Source organism: Bos javanicus, chromosome 19, assembly GCF_032452875.1.
Source record: "Bos javanicus breed banteng chromosome 19, ARS-OSU_banteng_1.0, whole genome shotgun sequence".
Taxonomy (NCBI): Eukaryota; Metazoa; Chordata; class Mammalia; order Artiodactyla; family Bovidae; genus Bos; species Bos javanicus.
This window is the reverse complement of record NC_083886.1, coordinates 27,443,817-27,470,305: the sequence shown is the minus strand read 5'-3', so window position 1 is coordinate 27,470,305 and position 26,489 is coordinate 27,443,817. Positions and strand designations below refer to the sequence as shown.

Sequence of the window (26,489 nt, the reverse complement as noted above, 5' to 3'; positions counted from 1 at the left end):
GCTGTAGCACGGTTTGTCCAAGACCTGAGAGCTGTGACGCGCCGAGGGCTTTAATGTCCGTTGCTCCAAATCTTTGTTGTGACGAGACAAAGAACCGAGGAACATACACTCGCATGACACCTTGATTCATGGACCTAACATTCTAGGTTCCTATGCAATATTGCTCTTTACAGCATTGGACCTTGCTTCCATCACCAGTCACATCCACAACTGGGTGTTGTTTTTGCTTTGGCTCCATCTCTTCCTTCTTTCTGGAGTTATTTCTCCATTGATCTCCAGTAGCATACTGGGTGCCGGGAGCCAGCGTGAGGAACTCCGCCCGAGGCAAAGGTCATGAGGAAGGAGGCTCGGCATACGCAAAGGTGGGATCAAGCCTCAGGAGTCCCCCTGGAAATTCTCAAGCATCTACCCCCAAAACCAGAGTCTGCCTACTTTACTGCTTTGTGCTCTCACCTACACCTCTGACTTTACAGGGGGCTGTCCCCCACCACCATCTGTCTCCTGAATAGGTTCTTCTGGCCACATGTGATTGTTCAAAGCCTCCCAACCATGAGAGGCATGAGATGTTCTAAACTGTCTAAATACAGATTCCTTTGAACAGTTAAAAGATTGATTAGAAATTGTATTGGTGAAGGGTTTTTCACTTTTTGGGCCAATGTTTGCTGCTAAGTTTCCATATCCCTTACCTGCTGTGTCCCTGGCAGTGTTTTGATTAATATAATTGATGTAAGTAGTAGCTTTAATGTTTGTAACCTTGGACCCTTGAGTTAATTCTTTTTCTTGTTATAGCCCACCACACCTTTGCCCTATAGGAATGCAACTTTATCTAAGGCTTTTGGAGGGTGGCGCCTGACTAATCACCTTTAGAGAAAAATAAGTTTTCCGAAGAAAGGGTCTTAAAATGTTAACAGGCCTCTGGGCCAGAAGATGATGTAAATCACCTAAACTTTTGCATATGATAAGTTTGCAAGAGGAAAGCCTGGCTTACTGCTGACTCTACCCCTTCCCCCATTATCCCCCATGCACAACTTAAGGTATAAAAACTACTTTGGAAAATAAAGTGCGGGCTTTGTTCACCGAAACTTGGTCTCCCCATGTCGTTCTTTCTCTCACCTTCTGGCTGAATTTCCATCTGGGGCGGGGAGGCTCGTCAAGCCTACTAATTTTGCCTGGGCTTCTGAGATCTGACCTGGGAGGCCTTAGTGTCTCCTCTCCTTCGGGAGAACGGGAGGACACCTGCGGCCTATGTAGGTGACGCAAATTCCTTATTTTGGAATGTTATTAGCTTTCCACGTAAACCAAGTTATTCCGCCTCTTTTCTCCACTAAATTTTCCTCATTGAGCTATCCTTATTTAACCACTCTTTATATCCTTAATTAACGTTTAATTAAGCAATTGTTTCCTGATTCTGGCCGACGCTGTCCCCGCTTCGAATTCTCTGGATCCACGGGGGCTGGACCCCAGCAATTGGGCACCTACCAACCTGGGGAGTTAATCTTTCAGTGTCCTATCTTTTTGCCTTTTCATATGTTCATGGGGTTCTCAAGGCAAGAATTTTGAAGTGGTTTGCCGTTCCCTTCTCCAGTGGACCACATTTTGTCAGAACTCTCCACCATGACCTGTCCATCTTGGGTGGCTCTACACGGCATGGCTCATAGTTTCATTGAGTTAGACAAGGCTGTGGTCCATGTGATTAGATTGGTTAGCCATCATAGTCAACAACAGAGTCCGAAATGCAGTACTTGGATGCAGTCTCAAAAACGACAGAATGATCTCTGTTCAGTTCCAAGGCAAAGCATTCAATATCAAGGTAATCCAAGTCTATGCCCTGACCAGTAATGCTGAAGAAGCTGAAGTTGAACGGTTCTATGAAGACCTACAAGACCTTCTAGAATTAACACCCAAAAAGATGTCCTTTTCATTACAGGGAACTGGAATGCAAAAGTAGGAAGTCAAGAAACATCTGGAGTAACTGGCAAATTTGGCCTTGGAGTATGGAATAAAGCAGGGCGAAGTCTAATAGAGTTCTGCCAAGAGAATGCACTGGTCATAGCAAACACGCTCTTCTAAAAACACAAGAGAAAACTATACTTGGACATCACCAGATGGTCAACACTGAAATCAGATTGATTATATTCTTTGCAGCCAAAGATGGAGAAGCTCTATTCAGTCAGCAGAAACAAGACCGGGAGCTGACTGTGGCTCAGATTATGAACTCCTTGTTGCCAAATTCAGACTTAAATTGAAGAAAGTAGGGAAAACCACTAAACCATTCAGGTATGACCTAAATCAAATCCCTAACGATTATACAGTGGAAGTGAGAAATAGATTTAAGGGACTAGATCTGATAGACAGAGTGCCTGATGAACTATGGATGGAGGTTCGTGACATTGTACAGGAGACAGGGAGCAAGACCATCCCCATGGAAAAGAAATGCAAAAAAGCAAAATGGCTGTCTGAGGAGGCCTTACAAATAGCTGTGAAAAGAAGAGAAGCAAAAAGCAAAGGAGGAAAGGAAAGATATACCCATTTGAGTGCAGAGTTCCAAAGAATAGCAAGGAGAGATAAGAAAGCCTTCCTCAGTGATCAATGAAAAGAAATAGAGGAAAACAACAGAATGGGAAAGACTAGGGATCTCTTCAAGAAAATTAGAGATACCAAGGGAACAACTGAATGCAAAGATGGGCTCAATAAAGGACAGGAATGGTATGGACCTAACAGAAGCAGAAGATATTAAGAAGAGGTGCCAAGAATACACAGAAGAACTGTACAAAAAGATCTTCATGACCCAGATAATCATGATGGTGTGATCACTGACCTAGAGCCAGACATCCTGGAATGCAAAGTCAATTGGGCCTTAGGAAGCATCACTATGAACAAAGATAGTGGAGGTATTGGAATTCCAGTTATTTCATATCCTGAAAGATGATGCTGTGAAAGTGCTGCACTCAATATGCCAGCAAATTTGGAAAACTCAGCAGTGGCCACAGGACTGGAAAAGGTCAGTTTTCATACCAATCCCTAAGAAAGGCAATGCCAAAGAATGCTCAAACTACCACACAATTGCACTCATCTCACACGCTAGCAAAGTAATGCTCAAAATTCTCCAAGCCAGGCTTCAATAATACATGAACCATGAACTTTCAGATGTTCCCACTGGTTTTAGAAAAGGCAGAGGAACCAGAGATCAAATTGCCCACATCTACTGGATCATCAAAAAAGCAAGGGAATTCCAGAAAAACATCTATTTCTGCTTTATTGACTATGCCAAAGCCTTTGACTGTGTGGATCACAATCAACTGTGGAAAATTCTGAAAGAGATGGGAATACCAGAGCACCTGACCTGCCTCTTGAGAAATCTGTATGCTAGTCAGGAAGCAACAGTTAGAACTGGACGTGGAACAACAGACTGGTTCCAAATAGGAATAGGAGTACGTCAAGGCTGTATATTGTCACCCTGCTTTTTAACTTCTATGCAGAGTACATCATGCAAAACACTGGGCTGGATGAAGCACAAGCTGGAATCAAGATTGCCGGGAGAAATATCAATAACCTCAGATATGCAGATGACACCACCCTTATGGCAGAAAGTGAGGAAGAACTAAAGAGCCTCTTGATGAAAGTGAAAGAGGAGAGTGGAAAAGTTGGCTTAAAGCTCAACATTCAGAAAACAAAGATTATGGCATCCAGTCCCATCACTTCATGGAAAATAGATGGAGAAACAGTGGAAACAGTGTCAGACTTTATTTTTTTGGGCTCCAAAATCACTGCAGATGGTGATTGCAGCCATGAAATAAATAGACACTTACTCCTTGGAAGGATAGTTATGATGAACCTAGACAGCATATTAAAAAGCACAGACATTATTTTGCCGACAAAGGTCCTTCTAGTCAAGGCTATGGTTTTTCCAGGATCATGTATGGATGTGGAGTTGGAGTGTAAAGAAAGCTGAACACTGAAGAATTGATGCTTTTGAACTGTGGTGTTGGAGAAGACTCTTGAGAGTCCCTTAGACTGCAAGGAGATCCAACCAGTCAATCCTAAAGGAAATCAGTCCTGAATGTTCATTGGAAGGACTGATGCTGAAGCTGAAACTCCAATACTTTGGCCACCTGATGCGAAGAGCTGACTCATTTGAAAAGACCCTGATGCTGGGAAAGATTGAGGGCAGGAGGAGAAGGGGATGACAAAGGATGAGATGGTTGGATGGCATCACCAACTCAATGGACATGAGTTTGCGTAAACTCTGGGGGTTGGTGATGGACAGGGAGGCCTGGCATGCTGCAGTCCATGGGGTTGCAAAGAGTTGGACTTGACTGAGTGACTGAACTGAACTGCTACTGCTAAGTCGCTTCAGTCATGTCCGACTCTGTGCGACCCCATGGACGGCAGCCCACCAGGCTTCCCGGTCCCTGGGATTCTCCAGGCATGAACACTGGAGTGGGTTGCCATTGCCTTCTCCAATGCATGAAAGTGAAAAGTGAAAGTGAAGTCGCTCAGTCGTGTCCGACTCTAGCGACCTCATGGATTGCAGCCTACCAGGCTCCTCTGTCCATGGGATTGTCTAGGCAAAAGTACTGGAGTGGGGTGCCATTGGGCTGAGTGATATCTAAATGTTAAGTCTCAAATTGTGGACTTAGAGTATAAAAAAGACCTCAGTCCTTTTTCTCTGCTGTGCTTTCCAAAGTAACCTAAGGGAGGAGACAGGCTGCACATGGTTACAAGAGTACCTGGCAGGTGATATCAACAAGTGAAATAACCTCTTAATAGAGCACAGATCCTGTCTATAGAAACAGCCACTAGTCATCTCTAGGCTGTAGCTGCCATGCAGGCCTGGTTTTTCCAGATCTTCCAGTTTTTTCAAGAAAAGCCCCAAATGAAGGTTTCCATGTGAAATCTGTGAATTTAATATTGGCTCAAATTGAAAGAAAAGAAAACATGATGCAGGTGAAACGGTCTAAGGTAATTCATTCATAATCTTTAGCCTAATGACCCAGCTGTTCTACAGCCTCAGAGCTAAGTGCAACAGAGTTGGAAAATAAAATCCTCTATTGGTGTTACGTGGTGTTACATGCATCACCCCCTCCGCCAGTCCCTCAGATTAGTAGTCTGAAATAGGCTCTCTGAAAGTAGGTGGCTTTCACATACAGATGGTTATAAGCTAATAGCCTTCAAGGAGTATCTGGGCTCTTCTTCCAAAAGGTGAATTGTCAGACACGTCATTCTTAACTGCTCTGCAATGGTCCATACCAGCAGAGCATGTCCATGGCCACACCAGCTGGTAGTCATTGTTGGCTGGCTTGTCAGACCACCAAACTCTGCCCTTGATCATGTTCAGTTGTGCTCCATCCCACTTTGACATAGTCAGAAGCCACAGCAAATAGGTACAAGCTTGCATACACATACATTAATCCCTCTATAATTAAAAATACCAGATAATAGTTTACTGATCAATAAAGTATTTATTCAGCACCCATGTGCCAAGCATTGTGCTAGGCACTGTGGTAGATACAAAAATGTAAGACTTGGTCCCTGCTCTTAAGGAGCTTACATTCTCAGGAAGGAGACAAGACTAATATACATGTACTAGCTAAGAACAATATAAGACAGTTTGGTCTAAGAGTATGTTGTACAGCCTTTAAGGGTCGTAAGAATTCAGAGAAGGTAAGACAATGAAATGGGCCCTGCAGTCAAGGTTTGCAGAGGAGCCAGGAATTGGGCCAGGCCTTGAAGGACTGAAGAAAATTAAACTGAGGTCCCTGTTAGTTGGAGTTGAGGTTCAGAGGAAGACAAAAAGTATGCATTTGCTATGGGGGCTTACCAAGAAGTTACTGTGGATTTCTGAGCAGAGAAGCAACTTGATTATACAGAGTGCAACAAATTTTATGCAAACTTGTGAAACAGTAAGTAGTTAGGAGTAGACAGACTACAGAACACTGACAACAATGGCAATGTCATGACTAGCAACGTGGATGGCACTTACCTGTTAAAGGAAAACAGTCACAACATAAAATGCAGGCTACTGAGGATAGATGACAATTCTAGGAGGTCCTTTACCCAACAGTAACACCAACATTTCCTCACTTTCAAAGGCCCTAGAGACAGAGTGAGGGTTTCGTTACCAAGACCTAGGACTCGGGTGCTCTCTGCTTAGAGACTAAACAAGAGGCATGAAAGATACTGGACACACAAGGGACACACAGGGAAAAGAACAAGTGGAAGGGAGAAACGAAGAGAAATCCACAGTGGAAAAGACACAGCAAAATGTGTGAAGTGTATCTCCTATGGAGATGCAATTTGCATGTCCATGCTTTTTTTTTTTTTAATGAACGTATACTGTATTTCTACAACAAAAAAGCTATGCCTTAGTCAGGTGAACCTTTCAGTATTACTGGTGGAATCCAGGAATCCTTTAAATTCTATGTATGTCAGGTAAATTAGTCACGCAATTCCATGTATCTAATCTCACTTTTTGGTTGACTTAAGAAAAAGACCTGTGTTCTAGAAGAACCTAACTCCAAAGTTAACTAAAGGAGAACAAATTTAACTAGAGAAATCTATTTCTAGCCCTCAAACAAAAACCCAACCTTCTAATTAAATTCAAGCTTTCTTGAACAGACAAAACTTAAGACTCCCATAAGGACTATACACTCTAAGACTGGCATTTAAAGATTTTTTTTTAAGTCACTTAGGGGGAAAAAAAAGCAGTCCCATTAACCCACATTCCATAAAATTGCAACAACCATATTCAGTTACTGACTAGCAGCATGTACTTAAATATTAGGTTCCACTACTCATGTGTATTCCATTCAAAGGTAAGAAAAATACTTTTCACTTCACAAATGATCTGAAAATTCCCATTTATTTTATGTTTAACCTAAACCTCATGTCCATCTTTCTAAGAGAACTCTCACACTCTAGAAAACAACCACTTAACCAAGCTGGAACTATGGGGGAAATGTTTCCAGACCTACATGCTGTTTATTAAAACAATTTGAATTAATCTCTTTTCTGGGGTATTCATTCTATCCCTCTGAGTTCTCTGAATTACTTACACAGTCTGATAACAAACTTGTTGAGCCCCCAGGAAGTGAACATCTGGGGTAAGTACTTACTGAACCACTGCTGACTTCTGTGAACCTGTCCTGTTTCTACCTGGTTAGGAAGGTAAACCAGGTACATGGCTCTGAAGGCTTCTTGGCTTTTCATGAAGCAAGTGATAAATATTCACAAGCCAAAGACCCAGGAGCTATGTATCCTTGTATTCACTTATCTGGCTCCAGAATCAATATTCTAACTCGTTTCCAACTTTAAATGTTGTTTTCCAAAATGGTGGCTGTGACTTGCCTTTCCCTGGATATTTCCAAATGGAGTAATAGAGTAAATAAATGAGACACATCAAGCCTACCTGACTCCCCCACAGCAGAATTCCAAGATCTAGATCACCTAGATCCATCCTATCCTTCCGCCTCCACCCCTTGCCCCACATTGTCTGATACCTTGAAGTATCATAAAACCCAAATGGAGAACAAACTATCTGGGCAACAGAAACAAATCTTCTTCCCACTGGAGTTGGCATTCTGGGTTAGTAAGAGGTGTGCACAGCCATGGCGTCTCAGCCATGTATTTTCAATCTTGAAATGAAATCCAGTCGAAGGCCATGAAGACACAGGGAGAAAAGGCATGGAGACTGCTCTGAGCGCAGACCTGTGCAGGAGAGCTAGGAGACACGGTGATAATTTAAAAGATCACACACAAAAGCTTTAATTCAGTGAGAGAGATGGAATTCAGTTTTATTTCGTCCTCTCTTCCATTTACACCACGGCCTCGTCTATCAAAGAGGAAGAGGAAAAGGAGGAAAACACTCTGCCCGTCACCACAGAACTCAAGCATCAGGTACTCGTTCCTAAGAGGCGGCGGGGTATTTGTTGCTCCAGTTTTTTGGCTCCGAGAGATCACACATTCAGTACCAGTGTAGTGAGGAACCACTGGCGAACTGCTGGAAATGTCTTCTGGGTGAATCAGTGTGCCATTTCATAAAGTGCTTCTGGAGTTAAAATTCTTGTTGAGCTGTCAAAAGTGTCCACACTTTTGCAACACAGAGGATAAAAGAATCCCAATGGGTGTGTCACGAGTCCTTCCCAGCTGGGTCATGTTCTTGGCATTGCCGCTTTAGCCGCCCAGGCGCTGGCCCTCACCCCAGGCAAAGCCTCCTGGCCGCTCTTCAGGTAGTGGATTATAATTTGGATCTTCATCTGGTGTATCAAAAATAGCCTTCCTAAAAGACAGGCAACAGATATAATTTAGTCCCAGGGTCATCTTAGGTTCTAAATTCTACTCCGATATCAAAAAGATCCCATAGCGTGTCGACCAATGGATAAGCACTTCGTCTGCCTACCAATGAAACAGTTCTCCTATTTTGAAGGTATTCATAATTATTGCACTTTTACATTAACTTTTACCTCCTTTACTAATTTTTACTACAAAAGCAATATATGGAATCCTAGAGAAAACAGGAAACATATATGAGCAAGACATCCTCAATCCCCAGAGATAATTATGTTGGTGTTTTCAATATTCTTCCACAATGTTTACATATGAAATTTTACAAAAGTTAGATTGCACATGTTGAGAAGTACTTCAGAGCCAGTGGGACAATATAAGCACCAAAGTAAACAACAATGTTAAGGGAGTATAAGCCATGAATAAAATAAGAAACCATGGATTCTTGCAGATATAAATGAACTCAAATTTTATAAGAAAAAGGATGTTTTCCATAGTCTCAAAGTACCTCTTCACAAAAGATTTAATGACAAAGGAGAAAAAAAAGTAACTTTGCCCTGGAGAAGCCCTGCAGATACCTTAATCAAGTAATCAAAATTAGCACCACTCTGGCAAATTCAACAAACTGAAACCCTGTGCCAGCAGGCTGCAATTAGAATGCAGTATCACTTCTCTGATGTTCCTGCAAAGGAGGAAAATCCTGAACCTCAATGTGAGGGAACATCAGACAAATCCAAATTGAGAGATGTTCTACAAAAATGGGCTTACAATTTAAAAAAATGTGAATGTCATGAGGGTCAAAGCAAAACTGAGAAGCTGCTCCAAACTGAAGGAGACCAAACAGATATGACAATGAAGCGCAACACCTGAATCTGAACTGCATTCTTCTGCTATAAAAAAAAATCCGGACAATTTCCCTAAGTGGAATTGGGTCTGAGGATTAACGTTTCTTTCCAGATTTTGACTATGTAGAAGGAAATACACATTAAAGGGGATCATGGGGGCAGTAGGTGAACAATTCACTTTCAAACACTTAAGGGAAAAAAGTCCTTTGTACTGTCTTGCAAGTTTCTGCAAGTCTGAAACTGTTCTGAGATTTTAGGGGAAAAAAATAGAAAACAACGAGACACCACTTTACAGCTATCAAACTAGCAAAAGGTAATAAAAATGTGGGGAAATGGACACACGGTGCTGGTGGAAATGTAAACCTGAGTATCCATTCCAGATGGCAGTCTGGTGATAAACCAAACAGCTATCCTACTTGCAGGAATTTATCCTTTGAAAACAATCATGGAAGTGCGCAAAGGATGTGCCGCTACATGGGCTACATGGATGTGTAGCTCAAGGATGTTCACCACTCCAATTATGGAGGGAAGAACAAGAAGGATGTCAATGTGCATTGATGAGGGATTCGTAAATCCTGTTCCATTCATACTGGGGGTATCATGCAGCTGTTATAATTTTTGTCAGAAATTTATGATGAAAAAATGATTGTATTACATTTGAAAGCTATGAGATAGCATTTTAAAAAAAGTTTACAGACAGTAAAAGACCGATGAATACATATCAAAAAATACAACAAATCCCACCACTGTTTTATCCACGTGGTGGGGTTATGGAGGATTTTACTTTCAGTTACTCTACAACCAACATTTTATAAGAACTCACATTTTATTCCTTAAGTGAACTCTTCATAACGCAGTACACCCCAAGGACACACAATTCTGGCATATATGGAGGTGCTATGAATCAAAGCTCTACCTTCAGGACACCGAGGTATGGAAAAAGGAGAAGGGGTTGCTTAAAATCACACAGCTGGCTGGCAGAACAAACAGCCTATGTCTGGTTTCTAGCCAAGAGCTGTTTCTACTCTACTTCACTGCTTCCCTCTACCACCTGTTTGGAAGACCAGACATTCCACCTTTAGAAACCCTTCTTCAGTCAGCTTTTTGCCATCTTGCTACTTCACATCTCTAAACTAAGACAGCGGCTACACGGAACCAGCAGGCTCCTCCCGGGGCCAGGAGGTGCCGGTGGTCATGTGGGACAACATCACCACGTTACCCTCAGGACACCCCGAGCCTCTGGCCACAACTCTGGCGCTTCCCACCCGATCTGAATGCTCCCCAACGGCAGCCGGATTGCTCAATCTGTAAATATTTACTGGCCTGAACTGTGTGTGCTGGGAGCTTTGGGAGCCCCAAGAAAACAAGATCCTGGACCTTGCCCTGGTTTATCTGCAAGAAATACGTCACCTGGTGTTAAATACTCACAAAATAGATGGTGTTTTCAAAATTCTTATTCCGCCAGGTTGATTGGGGAATACATCTTCCAAGAAAAAATATATGTGTCCAACTGCAATACCTAGAGTCAACCAGAAATAAAGGATGGGGGAGAGGATTAGAATTTTGATTGCAGGTGTCTGCACCAATGGAAAATCTTTCTACTTAGGAAGAAATGTCAATATATTGGGATTCCCTGGCAGCTCAGCTGGTAATAGATTTATGAAAAAGTTGAAAATGAACATTATAGTCCTTGAGCATATAACTATCAAACAATCCTACAGTAACTATATACGAAGGCCAGACAGAATTAATATGACAAGTATGACAAAATAAGTTTGTAAGTAAAATAATAGAAAAAGTACTGCCAAGAATCTTACCCAAGAGGTCCACAATGATTGAGTTCCCCAACAACAAGGAAAACCCCATGAGCACCCAGGGTAGAAAGGGAGCCTGGAAATTCAGAAGGCCGAAGAAGTTCATGCGGACATACGGGTTCCTTCGGCTCCACACGTAGACAAGCATTATTGTGAAGGCCTGGCCCAAGAAAACTAAGCTCACAAACAAACCAAAAAGCTAGTGGTTGACATTAAGGAAAACAGCAACATTAAGTGTTAACAGGGAAGATTGGGCAAGAGAACTACGGATTGTATTCTAACACAAGTTTGAATTAGGAAAGGCAAGCAGTCGTTACATGTTTGGGGTGAGGTGGGGGTGGGGGGGGTAGGGGGGATAGCCTGAAAATAATTATCCAGAGTGATCAGGCAAAAACCTGCTTAGGCACCTGGATTGTTGCTACTTCAAATTAATATTCTGCTTTCACAAAGTTCTTGCTTCTTTGGAATATATGTTAATTCTTTGGTCAGTCATTACATGAAAGCTCATTCACCATGAGGACTCTTAGAAGTGAATAAAGCCAGCTGGGGCAAAACCATCTTGTCAGACAGGGCTCCCTTTAAGTTTGGTGACAATTATTATTATTGACATTTAAAAACAAACAAACAAACAAAAAAAACAACTGTCAGTTTTGATGGTGACCAAATATAAATGTCCTACCAACTTAGTTTAAAAGTGAAGTATACCTGGGGAGTCCCTGGCAGTCCAGTGGTTTTGACTCCATGCTTTCACTGACGAGGGCCTGGGTTCATTCCCTGGTCAGGGACCTGGGATTCCACAAGCCCCATGGCACAGCCGGAAAAAAAGATAAGTGAAGTATACCACCCACCAGAATACATCTAAGATTTCTAATAGTAACCTGACTGGGTTAACGTTTCTCAGACTTGCTCACAGTGGACACCCTGTGCAACCTCTAGGCTTAGACAAGCTGTTACATAAAGTGGGCTGTAAAATAAACAGGAGCCTGAAGCTGAAATGGAGGGGGAAGGGGCTGGCGCAGAGAGTTGATACTTTTATATGTTCATTCTGAGTCTCTAGCCTCTAGTGCACTTTGGGAGACAGATGAAAAGCTTTAGGAAGAGAGCAGGAGTTCTTTAGTATTTTCCTGTATTTGTTCTATTCGTCGAAGGATACGGTCATTAAGAATCCACCAAAAAGGAACATAAATACAAAGTCTGCTGTCCGACCTCGGAAAGAGCCTTCTTCTAGCATTCGACAGTAACGATATCTTAAGTTCCAAGTTAAGAAAATGTTAAGTACACAAAAATGAAGAAAGTGAAATTGAATGTATCACCTAAGTACACTTGGACTCCCGTTATTTGTGACAAGTCAAGACTTTGTTTCTGTAAGAGTATTCATGAGTGGTATTATTGTTACTTCTCTTTTTCCAGGCATTCTAGGCAATGGCTCTGTGTTTTACAAAAACCGTTCCTGATTGGGGAATGAAACCAGATGCCATATAAAGATGCTTCAAATCTGTACTGTCTTCCCACGTTCAGCCACACCACAATCTACACCATCCTTGCTTTTTCACAACCTAACTTGGTGGAAATCCCCATCAAGAAGCTTCATGTGATAATCTGCTTTTTTTAAGGCCAGGTAGTTAAGCATTTCTATACTTCAGTCAACAAGGAGGCATTTCAATGAAAAAATAATTATTAGAAACTTACCAGAATGATGTATCATAGAGAAGACACAGGAATCCATCCCAGGGCAGGAAGCCTGTTACCCCTACAAGGCTCTTTGGCTACTGCAAATGAGCTGAACTGCAAATTCCTCACTTCATCCAGGAAGAAATGCCCTGCCCGGTGGCCCCAATTACCATCTGACTACAGCAAAACCCTTCCTCTTTTTCAACAAACTGGAACATGGTGAGCCTGGCAGACAAAACACTGTCTTTCCAGCTGGCAGAACCAGCAACTGAGATCCAAGTAGATCTCAAGTTCTCCATCCCCCATGAACCCGCTTCCAGGTTGGGCTTTATCACTCGGGACCCCTTGGAGTTATTTTGTAAGAACACCTCAATTAAATCACTCTGGTCTCCCTTAATCAGATCTGTAAGTGGCGCATGGGCAGAAATGTAAACAGTTTATAATGAAATACCTCCCATTTGAATAAACAGTGATCTACAAACACCCTTAAAATATTACTAACTGACCAAGTATTCTGTGTATCACTGAGCCAGTAGCCAGAAGTTACAGCTGAGATGGTAACAAAAATAGAGTTAATAGTTTCAAAATTAATACTGTATTTCCAAAGTAAAACTAAAGTTTCTATGCTAACCCCACTTCGTAAAGGATACAGAAAAATCATGTTAAATAAAAAATTGAATCCAACTGGCCCAAAAAATAAGAAATTGGTGATAAGCCTCCATATCTGTTAAAAGACAAAAAAAATCAAGAGAAAGACAGATTAAGTAAAACACACCAGGAAACATTTTCATATTAAGACAAGAGATAGCCTATGACTACAATGGTTGAAAGGCCACAAATAGGTGATTCTATTTTCTAAACTCAAAAGTAAGACACACAATCCGACACTGAATTTTTTTGCCGCCTCAGTGAAAGTCTGAAAGATCTCACTCACCCCTGGAAAGTTCTAAGCCTGACAGGACAGAAAACTTGCAATTGTGATTGTATAAAAAAAAAAAAAACAACAACACAAAAATCCATACCATATGGTCAGGCAAATGACGGGAAAAGTGTGATGGCAAGACTAGGTTGATCTGTAGACTAGGAAACAGAGGTTTCATATATGTAGTATCACAATCTAATGAACAATCTCAAGATACCAAAGGAAAATTACAGGATCTAACAGCAATTATATTAGCCATCAGAAACATCCAGAGTAAAGAGTAATTCTAAAGCAAATACTCGAGTACTAGCCTGAACAGATAGCCAACTCACTACAAGTAAAGATCTAATACTGTAATAATTAATTTAACTGGTAGATATGCACTTATTTTCAAACCCTGATATACTCTTCCCCACCCAAACCATCCACGCCTGCAATAAGAACAACTACTCACAATGATAGAACATTTAACATTTAAAGTGTTTTAAAATATTATCTCATGTGATTTTAATTATCCTGTGAGATGAGGAGGCTGGCAATACCATCCCCATTTCACACATGATGTAACTAAGAGACTTGGATGATTTTTAAATGGCCTGCCTAACATCACACAGCTTGTATAGGGAGACTCTGAACTCAAACCTAGAACTCCTAATTTCACACATGGTGTGAAGAGTTTAACCTTAGGCAAAATCAAGCCTTGTTTGTTTGGATGGAGCTAAAGCTCCCAGTGAAGGGCTTGTGAGTGGAGAAGGAAGAAGGCAATGATAAGGGTTCATGGGACTCCTTTATGATCATTAAATTCTTAAGAATTGCTAACTGTTAAAAGTTGAAACAACTCAGAATTGTTTACTGCATACTAATTGCATCCAGGATTGTAGAGTCCTCAACCCTGTGAGGAGACAGGCATATAAACAAGTGCAAGTATGAGATGAGAGATATAAAAAAAGTATTTACAGATACTCTAGGGACACAAAGGAGGATGAATCTGAGAAGGCTACACAAAAACTGCATACTCTAAGACAAGCTGGAGCTCAACAGGTACAAAGTGAATGAAACACCTCTGAGACAGAGGGAAAGCAGGTGTAGAAACAGAATTACTGGCTTTTGGGTCTCTCTTACTTCGACTATGGCCAATATGATGATCCTAGAACAAAAAAACGCATCCCTCTTTAGCATTCTAATTACCGGAAAGGACCGTCTCTCACTGTAATCTAATAAACTGGCGTTTTCTTAGATGTCAGTCTTCGTGAGGATGATGTGATCCCTGGGAGATGGATTAGAGCACTCACTGAGTTTCTGAACTGGATCACAGGGATAACACCAACGTGGTGACTGTGCCACATGGTGCTGAATGGACTAAATATGGACATCCTCTCTGACTCTCCCTGGACAACTAGCGGATCCAGTCTCCTCTCAATCTATAATACTAAATCTAAACCAGTGATTCCTAAATATAGGAACTGGACGCATCAAATCAAAACCATACAGGGAACTTTATAACATAGCCTTGGTGATTCTGATTTGGTAAATGCTGAGGATCTTGAGAATTCTTTAAAACTTCCAGGCTGCAGAATCATTGCTTTGTACTCCCCCCACACCCCACCCAACACTTATAATCAAATATTCCCACTGAGTTGTTTGAGATAGTATATGGCAGGATTAGCTACTAAAAGGAAAAACAAGCTTAAAAACTGCAACATTAAATGGCAGTTGTGATGGACCACTTACTTGAAAGTGTTTAAAGATTAATTCAGGATTGAAGTACAACTGAAAAGGTGTGATCAGTTCCAACTGCTGAAATAGAAAAACAGCTTCTTCAAGCAAGTCAATCAAGAAACAAAGTATCATCATTTACTACAAAAGACTAGTAGTTCTGACAATTTCCCACTCTCAGTCACTTAGACTGAATTATTTAAGGTTTACTTCTTAAGCTGGAGGAAGGTTGGTAAAGAGTTCTCTAGAACTGGCACAATTCTTTGCGTTCCCCAATACCTAACACAAAATAAAAGTCTGTTGTTTCAATAGCTGAGGCTGATGAAGGTATGGCAGGCAGATGGTAGTGTCTTAGATTCAGGGCAAGTAAGAGCAGCTGTTAGGATTACGCCCAATACATGGGCACCACCTAAAACAGCTGTGTGAAGCAACACAATTCACTCGAACCAAGAACCTGCCACTGTGAGGGCCCGGTACTTCCAGGCAACCTCTATAACAGACTTTATTTCAAGACTTTTCCCGCTCAACAACTTCCATCTTTCTATCTTCAACGTCTACGTTTCTCCACTAAGCGGACCTTCCTCCCAGTAGTCACAAGGATCATTTTGTGGATCTGAGAACACCCTCGGAGTTCTCAAACACGTTTCCTGGGTGGGCGGCTCCCGCAGCCCTGACTTGGTACAGGTCCTGCCTTTGTCTCAGAAACTGACCCGCAGTCCTGATCCTCCACCCCTTATGGAACGGCACCTCTTTTTCTGGATCACTGGATAGTACTTACGGGGCGATTCTGAACCCCAGAGTGAGCCCTGTACGCCTCCACCCACTCTTGAGACCAACCCCTCTGAGCTTCCCCGAGGCCCAAACCCCAGTTTCTCGAGGACCCGGGCATATCCAGTACAACTCATGAGAAGCTGGCGCTGCAGCTGCTCACCACAGCGGCGGTGGTGAGGACGCAGGCGGTGGTGTAGGCGCGGCTGACCGGTGGGATCTGCAGGTACTCCAACCGGAGGCTCTGGTACGCCATCTTCCCCACCGCCGCCGGCCCCCCACCCCCCCACTTCCCCTTCCGCCAGTCCATCCCAGCGGCGGGGCGGGATCAGGGCGGAACCAGAGCGGGGCCCTCCCCGTTATGCTGCTATCCAATCAGCGCTGATCAACTGTCCAGCCACCAACCGCTAGAGCCCGAAGAAAAACACATCCGCCAATCACGAGTTGCGTTTCCGCGGCGGCCCAGCCTAGCTTCTCCACCCACCAACGTCTCGGGGAAGGGAGTGAATACCGATTCATTCTGCCAATCCCCGCTGGCCACAGCTAGCTTTCCCGCCCGGCCCCTTTCCGTCACCAATCTAGGTGGCCCCTCCCCGGACAGTCGGCCAATTAGGAGCGCGGTGGCATCGTGCCCTTGCTATCGTTCGCTGAAGCGGATAGCGGTCAGAATCTGGGGGAGTCAACCGCGCCGCCTATCTCTGGCAGCCTGCGGTGGTTTAAAGGAGGTGGCGGGAAGCTGGTGTTTGGTCGAATTTATCACTCTCATAGTCGCTTGGGTAAGTGCCACGGGGCTGCATTTTCTTTGAAGAAAAGCGGGAACAGGTGGCACTCGGTGGGGCGCCATCGCGGCCGCTAGAGCTGCCTGATGGAGCAGCGTCGCCAGCGGGCCGCGAACCTCCACCCTGAAGGTCCCGGCATGCAGCGGGGGCGCGGGGCCTGTCGGGAGCCAGTTCTCAAGCCGGAAGTAGTTCCTGCCCGGAGGTTTCTGGAGCGTCTGCTCCTCAACTCGTTGAGGTGACCTGTGTACTTCCCGCGTATCACCTGCAAATATCTGTTGAAGCCTTATTCATCCTGCCCTCAGGAAATCTAAGGCTTGCAGAGAAGATAGGCTTGTGATAATAGTAACCTAAAGCAGGACTTGGGGTCGCAAAGAGTAGTCACGACTGAGCGACTTGAACTGAACTGAAAGCAGGACTTGATCAGTTCCCGAAGAGGCCCTGTTGGTTTAAGGTGGATTTTTTAGTTTGGAGGCTTGATTAGGACTGGGTAGAGCTCATGAAAATCAGTCCAGTATTGGTAGAAACTGCTGAAGCAAGAGTTGCAGAGAATCTTGCTGTAACAAATTGTTGGCGAGATTCTCTAGAGTAGGAAATGGCAACACACTACAGTATTCTTGCCTGGAAAATTCCATGGGCAGAGGCGCCTGGCGGCCTGCAGTCTGTGGGATCTAAAGAGTCAGACACGGGGAGAACACACACGCCACGCATCCCATTAAAGAGTTCATCAGTCTTTGGCTGGGGATTTCATAATGAACAACCATTTGGACAATGAAAATATTATTCTGGTCTAGAATAGTAGAGTCATGCTAATGTAAACAGTAAGTTGTTGGGGGGTGAGGCAAGGAGACTCTGGTAGTTTCAGTCCTCAGTGTTCAACCTGTGTGTGTGTATGGGTGGGGGGTTAGATGTTTTTGGTTTTCAAAAAACAACCCTGTAAAACCATTTTACCAGATTGGCAACAATTAGAAGTATTAATCACTTCAGTTATGCTTATGTAAGGCATCTGGTCCCATCACTTCATGGGAAATAGATGGAGAAACAGTGGAAACAGTGTCAGACTTTATTTTGGGGGGCTCCAAAATCAATGCAGATGGTGATTGCAGCGATGAAATTAAATGACGCCTACTCCTTGGAAGGAAAGTTATGACCAACCTAGATAGCATATTCAAAAGCAGAAACATTACTTTGCCAACAAAGGTCCCTCTAGTCAAGGCTATGGTTTTTCCAGTGGTCATGTATGGATGTGAGAGTTGGACTGTGAAGAAAGCTGAGCACTGAAGAATTGATGCTTTTGAACTGTGGTGTTGGAGAAGACTCTTGAGAGTCCCTTGGACTGCACGGAGATCCAACCAGTCCATCCTGAAGGAGACAGTCTTGGGTGTTCATTGGAAGGACTGATGCTGAAGCTGAAACTCCAATACTTTGGCCACCTCATGCAAAGAGTTGACTCATTGGAAAAGACCCTGATGCTGGGAGGGATTGGGGGCAGCAGGAGAAGGGAACGACAGAGGATGAGATGGCTGGATGGCATCACCGACTAGATGCACATGAGTCTGGGTGAACTCCAGGTGTTGGTGATGGACAGGGAGGCCTGGCATGCTGCGATTCATGGGGTTGCAAAGAGTCGGATACGACTGAGCGACTGAACTGAACTGAAGGTACTTAAAAAGGAGGACAGTGGTTAGTAAAGGTCAGATGATGAAGGTCCTTGTAAGGCATGTGAAAACGTTTAAAAATGATCCTGAAGGCATAGGAAAGTGTTGAGGAAGTTAAAATCCTGTTAATCCACAGAATTCTCTCCACAAGACAAAGACAGCAGTTCTATGAATAAGCATATCCAGATTATAATGCATTAGAGATAATCTGTAAATGAGATTACAGAGACAGAAATTCTACCCTATTTATACTGCTAAGCTATTACAACCATTCTATTTTTAGCCATTACATAAATTCTCAAGATTAACAGCACAGTCTTATAAAAAGATTTGACAGCACTATTTGCTTCAGATTCTTTGATAAGGTTCATCCTAAATTTGCCTGGTAATTGATGTAGCCATTTGTTTTAGCTAATTTGTCTGCAGGAATAATGAAACTTCTTTTATTTCTAAGACAAGTATCTGGTTACAGCCCAAAAAAGGTCCCGAGGTTAAACACCCACAGTGACAGGGAGATAGGAATGCTATTTTCTTAGATGTTTACATTTGAAAGGAATGACTCCCAGACCCTTAAGAAAATGCCAGGGTTGTAAAGCTTACTGGAGGTTTGCTCACCTTCTAGTGGTATTTTTTCAGATGGCAAGATTGGAAGGACAGGGAGTTGAGGACATTGGCAAAGGAATGGTTGACGTGATGGATCATGGATCCTAAAGTGGAGTGGGGAAGTGAAGTGGGAGAGACTAAAAAGAGAGGCTCAGAGGGCTGAAAGTCTTGAAGATTAAGATATAATATGAATATAGGAATGAGTGTTGGAAGACTAGCATATGAGGTTGTGGTCAAAAAGTAGGAGAGTTGGGGAGAGAAGTTACAGATGTCAATACCTAGGTTGCTGAAAGAGTGGAGATGAAGGTCTGAAAAAGTGGACATGAAGAACTGAGTTTCTAGGGCATTGGTTGTAAATCTGAACGTTTACATGGGGTAATAACAGAATTCAGAAGGCTGAGCCACGGGCCAGAAGCCTCAGTAATTGAGAGGTGAGGGAAATGGACAAAGAGGAGGAAGAAGGGAGGCTGATGAGAGTCTCGGAGAGGCAGGATTTGTATCCTGTTGTGGATGTGTGAGGCTGGAAGTAGCATCAAGTATCAAGGAACATAAGCTTCATGGTTTTTGTTTCCTGCTCTGTTTTGTTTGTTTTGCTGTCTATAATGTAATTTGTTATTTTTTTTAAACAAAAATTTTTCTTATTACATTTGCAGGTTGTTCACAATCAACAAAGCAAAAAAAACCAAAAAACAAAAAAAACCACGAAGATGTCTGTTGATCCAATGACCTATGAGGCCCAGTTCTTTGGCTTCACACCACAGACTTGCATGCTTAGGATCTACATTGCCTTTCAAGACTACCTGTTTGAAGTGATGCAGGCTGTTGAACAGGTTATTCTAAAGAAGCTGGATGGCATCCCAGACTGTGCGATTAGCCCAGTCGAGATTCGCAAGTGCACAGAAAAGTTTCTTTGCTTCATGAAAGGACGTTTTGATAACCTTTTTGGCAAAATGGAGCAGCTCTTCTTACAGTTGATTTTGCGGATTCCCCCAAATGTCTTGCTTCCAGAAGATAAATCTCAGGAGACACAGTCTTACAGTGAGGAAGAATTCCACTTTCTCCAAAAAGAAATTGAACAGTTACAGGAGAAGTATAAGACTGAATTGTGCACTAAGCAGGCCCTTCTTGCAGAATTAGAAGAGCAAAAAATTGTTCAGGCCAAACTCAAACAGACATTGTCTTTGTTTGATGAACTTGAAAACGTTGGCAGAGACCATGGGGCTAGTGATTTTAGGGAGGGCTTGGTGTTCCTGATCCAGAACTCCAGAAAACTCCAGAATATCAGAGAGAATGTGGAAAAGGAAGGCAAACGATTGAAAATATCTTGATTTCTCAATAGAAAAAGGAGTTTCTCTGTAGGTGGACGGTATGGGATTTATATCGATGATATTCTTAATCCTAGTGCACTGTATATTTTGGGGAGGGTTTCTTTTTTCACACTTTCTTATATTCCGCATTCTCCTCTGTTTTAGTCTGCTCTCTTGAAGCATCTGTGTTTTATGTCCAACTAATCTTTGAAGCATCTGTGCTTAGAGGTCTGTAATGGGTGGGAAGGGATTCTTGGTTCATTAAGAACTCATTTGGGGGCGTGACTGAAGAAGTAAAGCTTTCCCTGGCCATTCAAAGATATTTGTAAAAGTTGTACCATGGTCGTGAGTCCTTTGTAACCTTGACCTTTTTGACTTACTCTTTGGATGAAACGAAATGACACAAAGGTTAAATGGGTGTCGTCTTTATTAACCAGCCACCACATTGTGGGGCAGCCAACACAGATTGCTTGTTCTTGCCCAGTAACTTTTCTCACACGAGGAAGTTAATAACTGGCTGAAAGAAGCAAGTAGCAGAAAAAACAACCATGACCTTTAGAAAGAAGAAAATAAGTTTGTTTCTAAGATAAATCCTTGATGATGTTAAAGGGTTTAATGTCTTGGAGCCCAGCAATGGAAGACATTGGACAAAAAAGGAAGCATCTTACTGGCATAGAAAAGGAAGCCTGGAACATACTGAATTGCAAAGATTATATTAACTATTAGGTATATATACCATTTTTTTTTGTCATACTCCAGTTAGTTTTGGAATCTGCCTTGAACCTTAATATTTAATTAACTTATTTATTCACACTCATAGAAACTCTCAGTGGTAAATTTCAGCTGTATTTTGTGCTTAAATTCGATGAAACAATATTTCCTTTTGTAACTAATCCATGTAAAATGTTAGATCACCCATGGAAAGGGGAGAAATGGCAATAGCTGCTCCTAAGGTATTACTTGCTATCCATGTCTTCCTAAAGCACAGAATTTGAAGTTTCTCCTTTATATAGAAGTGTAACTAGGGTATTCATATTTGCAATTAAATATTCATCAGTATAAGAAGCCTGTGTTTACCTGGAATACAATCCTGTACATTAAATATGTATATTTTAAAAGCTTTGATTTATTCTACTGTATTTAATGTCATGGTGTGTGTCTCAGTATGACTTTTTAGCTGAATGATCCTTTAAAGTCATCATCATTATTATTATTTTTTACATTTGGAGCTTATTTAAAATCTCCTGGGACTTCCCTGGTCCACTGGGTAAGACTCAAGCATCCACGGCAGGGGGTGCAGTTTCAGTCCCTGGTCAGGGAACTAAGATCCCACATGCCCCATGGTGTGGCCAAAAAAAAATAAGGGATGGGGTTGTGTGAATGGGAAACAGTGGGACCACATGTTTAGAACACTAGGCCATGTATTGGGATTCAGTGCTTAGTCAGGATCAGAGGACAGTAAAGATCCAGTATCCAAGACTGTAAACTGGAAAAAAAGAACGGTACATATTGTACCTTGGAGACTTAATTTTGGAGAACAGTCCCTTTTATTGGGGGTAAATTATTGTAGTAAACTGGCTGCACAGTGCAGGCTGATGTTGGGAAATGGTAGGTGTTACACTTTTGGTACTGAAATACAGGGTCCAGATATCAAGGCAGGTAGTGATACGGGATTCTGGGAAAATAGAACTGGGAAATGACAAGATCCTGCTGTCAGCAAACACTGAGTTTATAAAGGTACAAGCTGGTGAATGGAGCAAATTCTAGAGCTCAGTGGGGGGGACTGTTGGGGGGCTTCCCTTATGGCTTAGCTGGTAAAGAATCCTCCTGCAGTGAGGGAAACCTGGGTTCGATCCCTGGGTTGGGAAGATCCCCTGGAGAAGGGAAAGGCTACCCACTCCATTATTCTGGCCTGGGGAATTCAGTCCATGGAGTTGCAAAGAGTTGGACAAGACTGAGCAATTTTCTTTTTATAGCTATTTAGCAGAGAAGGAAACGGCAACCCACTCCAGTGTTCTTGCCTGGAGAATCTCAGGGACGGTGGAGCCTGGTGGGCTGCCGTCTATGGGGTCGCACAGAGTCGGACACATCTGAAGCAACTTAGCAGCAGCAGTGGAGAGAGACGCTGTATCTTGGAATGCTGGGTAATAGGATGAAATTGGTTTTGGAGGGACGGTAGGAACGTGAAGATTATGGGGTGAAATTTGAAGCGGAATAGGAAGTTTGGTGGGCTCACTGCATAGTTGGAAATGAATAAAGGACAGAAATAGAGGAGACTGAAAAAGAATTTATTCCATCAGAGGTACCACAATTGCAGACATTTCCAAGTAAAGTATACGCTGTAGTAGAGAGCTATGTTTTGACATTAAACATTCATGAGAAAACAGACGGCATGTGAGTAAATAACCTGTCAAGGTGGGTTTTGGTATTACGCCTTTTGGGTATGAGATGACAAACCCCTAGGGGTTGTGTGATTTCCTAGCGCGAATTCTCAGCAATCAGAAATCTCACTCTCTTTTGCGAGGCTCTGGAAGGGCTCCGGGCCAGGATAAGCAACCCCCACCCCCGCAATTCCTAAAGACGCAACGGCAACCCTTTGGACCCCCAGCCAGGGCCCCAAGCCTCATTCCGCGCGGCGCAGCGCGCAAGCTATGGGCCCGCGCGTCCCTGGAGGTCTGCAGTCGTTGGTCCCAAGCGTCCAGGACACGACGAGGCCGTGACTTCCTGGCAGAACAGCTCCTTCGGCCTTGTTTCCGCTCGGTCCCGACATCGATAGCGTCATCAAAGCCCAAGGCAGGGAAAATGCAGTCCCGGTTAGCTCAAGTCTCTGGGGAGATGGTGCGCTACCACGACAAACGCCACTCACTGTATGCTGCGCCCTTGTGACGTCCGCTGCGCGCTCAGGTCCGCCAGGTCCCACGCACCGGGCTCTGTCTGCGTCAGCTCGGGGTGGGGTGGGGGGGGCACAGCTGGCTCCTGGGAGGGGGGGGTCGGGCGATGCATCACAGGAATCCGGCCCAGCCCAGGCCAGGGCGCCGACCCTCCCCGCGGGGCCCTCTCTGGAAGGCCGTGGGCCCGGGTCGGCTCATCCCTTAAAAAACAGAAGGTTGGACTCGCTGTACACGCCCCAGACACAAAACGACAGACTCCCTCTGCGTGCCTCCACCTCACACAGCGGTAGGGTCCAGAGACATTATCCTCATTATAAATGGGGATCCATCACACCGCGAAGACTCTAAACTCTGTGTTCCCGTCCCCTCGTCCCCAGGTGCTTATTTCATTAGCGACAGCTGCTTTGGCTGTTTCTACTGATGGACAGTTAGACAAAGGTGGTGACAAGCAGAGAAGAAAAGACACAAGCGTCAAAAGCTAGACGAAGGGGGTGCGGGGCGTCTCCAGGCACAAAATGCTGAGCACTTCCTTTCCTTTCCCTCCCGCCTCAGCCCTGCGCGCATCCCGTCCCGCCCGCGCCTATCAGGCAAGCTGTAAATGGATATAGGTAAAGATGCAGGAGGTGATGGAGAAGGCGATGGCCGCGTAGATAAAGATGGAGAGGTGCGGAAAATGGTCGAGATAGCAGCCTTCATCCAATGGAGGGGCCTCTTCCTGGGGCTGGGGGCGCGTCGCGCCCTTAGGCGGCTGCCAGGGGCGGGCCCCCTGCGCCTTCCCGCCAGTGCGCCGACCGGCCTTCCTGCCCGCGGCCCAAGCCGACTTGGGCCCACGGACAGCGGGGGGCTCTTCCGGAGGAGCCTTGTCAAACAGGCCTTCGGAGTCAGAGTCGGGGTCCGGGCGAAGCTGCTCGGGGTCCCAGGGTTTGCGCTGAAAGAGTTGGTCAGCCATTGGCGAGGAATACGGGGAGACGGGTATGTGGGTTCTCAGTGGTCCGGTCCTGGCAAGGTCTAGGCGCAGTGGGCGGCGACGGCGGGGCTGCGGCTGTATTTCAACCACCCGGGTGGGGGCGGAGCCGGGGGCCTCTGCAGGGTCTGCGCCACGTCTGTCTCAGTCGTGGAACCTCTTGTTTCTGGCTCGCGCTTCAGCTCCCAGCCTGTTGCAGAGGTTGGCTGTCCGGGTTCAACCTCCAGGATGCTCCAGGGCTGGCGCCTCGGGAATCTCTGTGTAACCTGGCTTGTTTCCATGGCAAACTGACCCGGGGGCGGGGGGTGGGGGGTGATGCAGGGTGCGAGCTGCTAACTGGGATCCGGGAGGGCGAAAAGGGGACTTGGGGCCGAAGAGGCTGAAATACAGACGGGCAGGATCCCAGTTCCACGCGGAGCTCCCTGGGGGTTTATTTCTCCTTTCAAAAGATATATTATGTGATCTTTTTAAATTAAAACATTTAATACATAGAGAAACTAATACATAATCTTTGTAGAAAACGCAAAAGGTCGAAAACCCTATTGGAAAAAGAGTAACAAACCAAAGTCTCCCACAGTCTCGAGCCCAGAGGTAGTACAGTCAGCAGTGGTGGTGCTTTTCTTCCCGCTCCTCACCCACGAAGGCAGTATCCCAACCTTTTGGGTGTATCACATATGATTAGAAGATGAGGAACAAATACTTTCAAAGATCGCCTGAACTGAGCAGCCGGCTCCCCCACTGCCACCCCTACCCAGGGTCCTCTTGGCATCTGCAAGACTCTTCCACAGGTTCCATTGGTCTACCACAGATGGCTGGGTACCATCTTCTGGCATGTCTGTTGCACCCACGTTCCAAGGCTGGTTGGTGTTCCCTTGTGGAATTGGGGGGAAGCAGCCACTAGGAGTTACTTGGGTCCCAGTGGTTGGGAGGGGTACATGGCAGGCCCTGCCAGTTGCTGCAGACCCAACTCTGCCATTCAGGAACTCATTCCCTCTTGGAACTGAAAGGCCCAGGGGAACCGGAACTAGCATGCTGAAACAATGTCATCAGGGTTCTGTCTCTCTCCATCTCACAGAGTTTTCAGGGACTTCTTGTGCGGCCAGAGTCTACCACATAGTGCACAGTGGTAGGTACTCAGATAAAATTTGTTGAATGAATGAATCGTAGTGAATGAATGGTTGTTGGCAGCAGCAGGATCACAGTCTCACAGTTTAGCAAGCCTAGCTGAAAGAGCACCTAGTTGGCTAGAGGTGGAATATATGGAACCGTTGTTGGGAATGTAAAATGGTGCAGCAACTTTGGAAAACAGTCTGGTAAACTGCATGAAAAGTTAAACCATTCACTTACCATACAACCCGGGAATTAATTCCACCCCAAGGTTTCTATCCAACAGAAATGAAAACATATGTCTGAATAGAGACTACATGAATGTCCATAGCAGTGTTATTGGTAATAGCCCCAAACTGGGAACAATCCAAATGTCAATCAAATGGTGAATAGATAAACAAAATGTTGACTATGTATGCAATCAGATAATATTCAGCAGTAAAAAGGAGTGAACTACTGAAACATGCTACAATGTGGATGAACCTCAAAAACATAATAAGTGAAAAAACAAACAGATGAACATAGATGCAGATTGTATGATACATTTAAATGAAATGTCCAGAAAACAAAAATGAGATATCACCTCACACCTGTCAGAATGGCTATCATCAAAACCTCCATACATAACAAATGTTGGCCAGGATGTAGAAAAAAGGGAACTCTAGTAGCGGTTTAGCAAGACAGAAAGTCATGAGGATAGTCATGTGCTTTGATGCAATCATCTTACCCCTTAATATTGATTTCAAGTCAACAGTCTAAAGGGTAAAGAAAAGCTTTCGGCAGAAAGATTCATACTGTTTATAATGGCAAAGACACTGGAGCAAACTCAATGTTGGAACAAGAGAAGAATACTTAATTAAATGATGGTGTGTATACTGCCGCCATAAAATTAAAAGACACTTGCTCCTTGGAAGAAAAGCTATGACAAACCTAGACAGTGTATTAAAAAGCAGAGACATCATTTTGCTGACAAAGGTCTGTATAGTCAAAGCTATGGTTTTTCCAGTAGCCATGTATGGATGTGAGAGTTGGACCATAAAGAAGGCTGAGTGCGGAAAAATTGATGCTTTTGAATTGTGATGCTAGAGAAGACTCTTGAGAGTCCCTTGGACAGCAAGGAGATCAAACCAGTCAATCCTAAAGGAAATCAACCCTGAATATTCA

At 43.9% G+C, this 26,489-nt stretch overlaps 3 protein-coding genes across 8 annotated transcripts; 1 reads left to right on the top strand and 2 right to left on the bottom strand.

Moving 5' to 3' along the window:
• Positions 1 to 7,762: 7,762 nt before the first annotated feature.
• On the bottom strand, positions 7,763 to 16,336 carry DERL2 (derlin 2). 4 transcript variants are annotated; one of them, XM_061390810.1, is made up of 7 exons: positions 16,183 to 16,336; positions 15,267 to 15,332; positions 13,264 to 13,337; positions 12,096 to 12,189; positions 10,946 to 11,141; positions 10,557 to 10,647; positions 7,763 to 8,278 (listed from the first exon to the last, which is right to left on the bottom strand). In XM_061390810.1, exons 1-7 carry the CDS (start codon positions 16,327 to 16,329, stop codon positions 8,173 to 8,175), a joined length of 774 nt encoding a protein of 257 aa, XP_061246794.1. In that variant the 5' UTR covers positions 16,330 to 16,336; the 3' UTR covers positions 7,763 to 8,172. The 4 variants fall into 4 exon arrangements, with proteins under 4 accessions (XP_061246794.1, XP_061246796.1, XP_061246795.1 ...); XM_061390812.1 differs by having other exon boundaries at positions 16,030 to 16,319; XM_061390811.1 differs by having other exon boundaries at positions 15,267 to 15,329; positions 16,183 to 16,318.
• A 57-nt stretch (positions 16,337 to 16,393) lies between these two features.
• Positions 16,394 to 21,486, top strand: MIS12 (MIS12 kinetochore complex component). Of its 3 annotated transcripts, none has more exons than XM_061390815.1 (2): positions 16,394 to 16,795; positions 19,710 to 21,486. In XM_061390815.1, exon 2 carries the CDS (start codon positions 19,764 to 19,766, stop codon positions 20,382 to 20,384), a length of 621 nt encoding a protein of 206 aa, XP_061246799.1. In that variant the 5' UTR covers positions 16,394 to 16,795; positions 19,710 to 19,763; the 3' UTR covers positions 20,385 to 21,486. The 3 variants fall into 3 exon arrangements, with proteins under 3 accessions (XP_061246799.1, XP_061246801.1, XP_061246800.1); XM_061390817.1 differs by lacking the exon at positions 16,394 to 16,795 and adding an exon at positions 16,809 to 17,033; XM_061390816.1 differs by lacking the exon at positions 16,394 to 16,795 and adding an exon at positions 17,040 to 18,456.
• A 1,144-nt stretch (positions 21,487 to 22,630) lies between these two features.
• LOC133231988 (uncharacterized) lies at positions 22,631 to 24,462 on the bottom strand. The gene has a single exon (XM_061390818.1). The coding sequence runs from the start codon at positions 24,201 to 24,203 to the stop codon at positions 23,838 to 23,840; it is 366 nt and encodes a 121-aa protein (XP_061246802.1). The 5' UTR covers positions 24,204 to 24,462; the 3' UTR covers positions 22,631 to 23,837.
• Between the last annotated feature and the right edge of the window lie 2,027 nt (positions 24,463 to 26,489).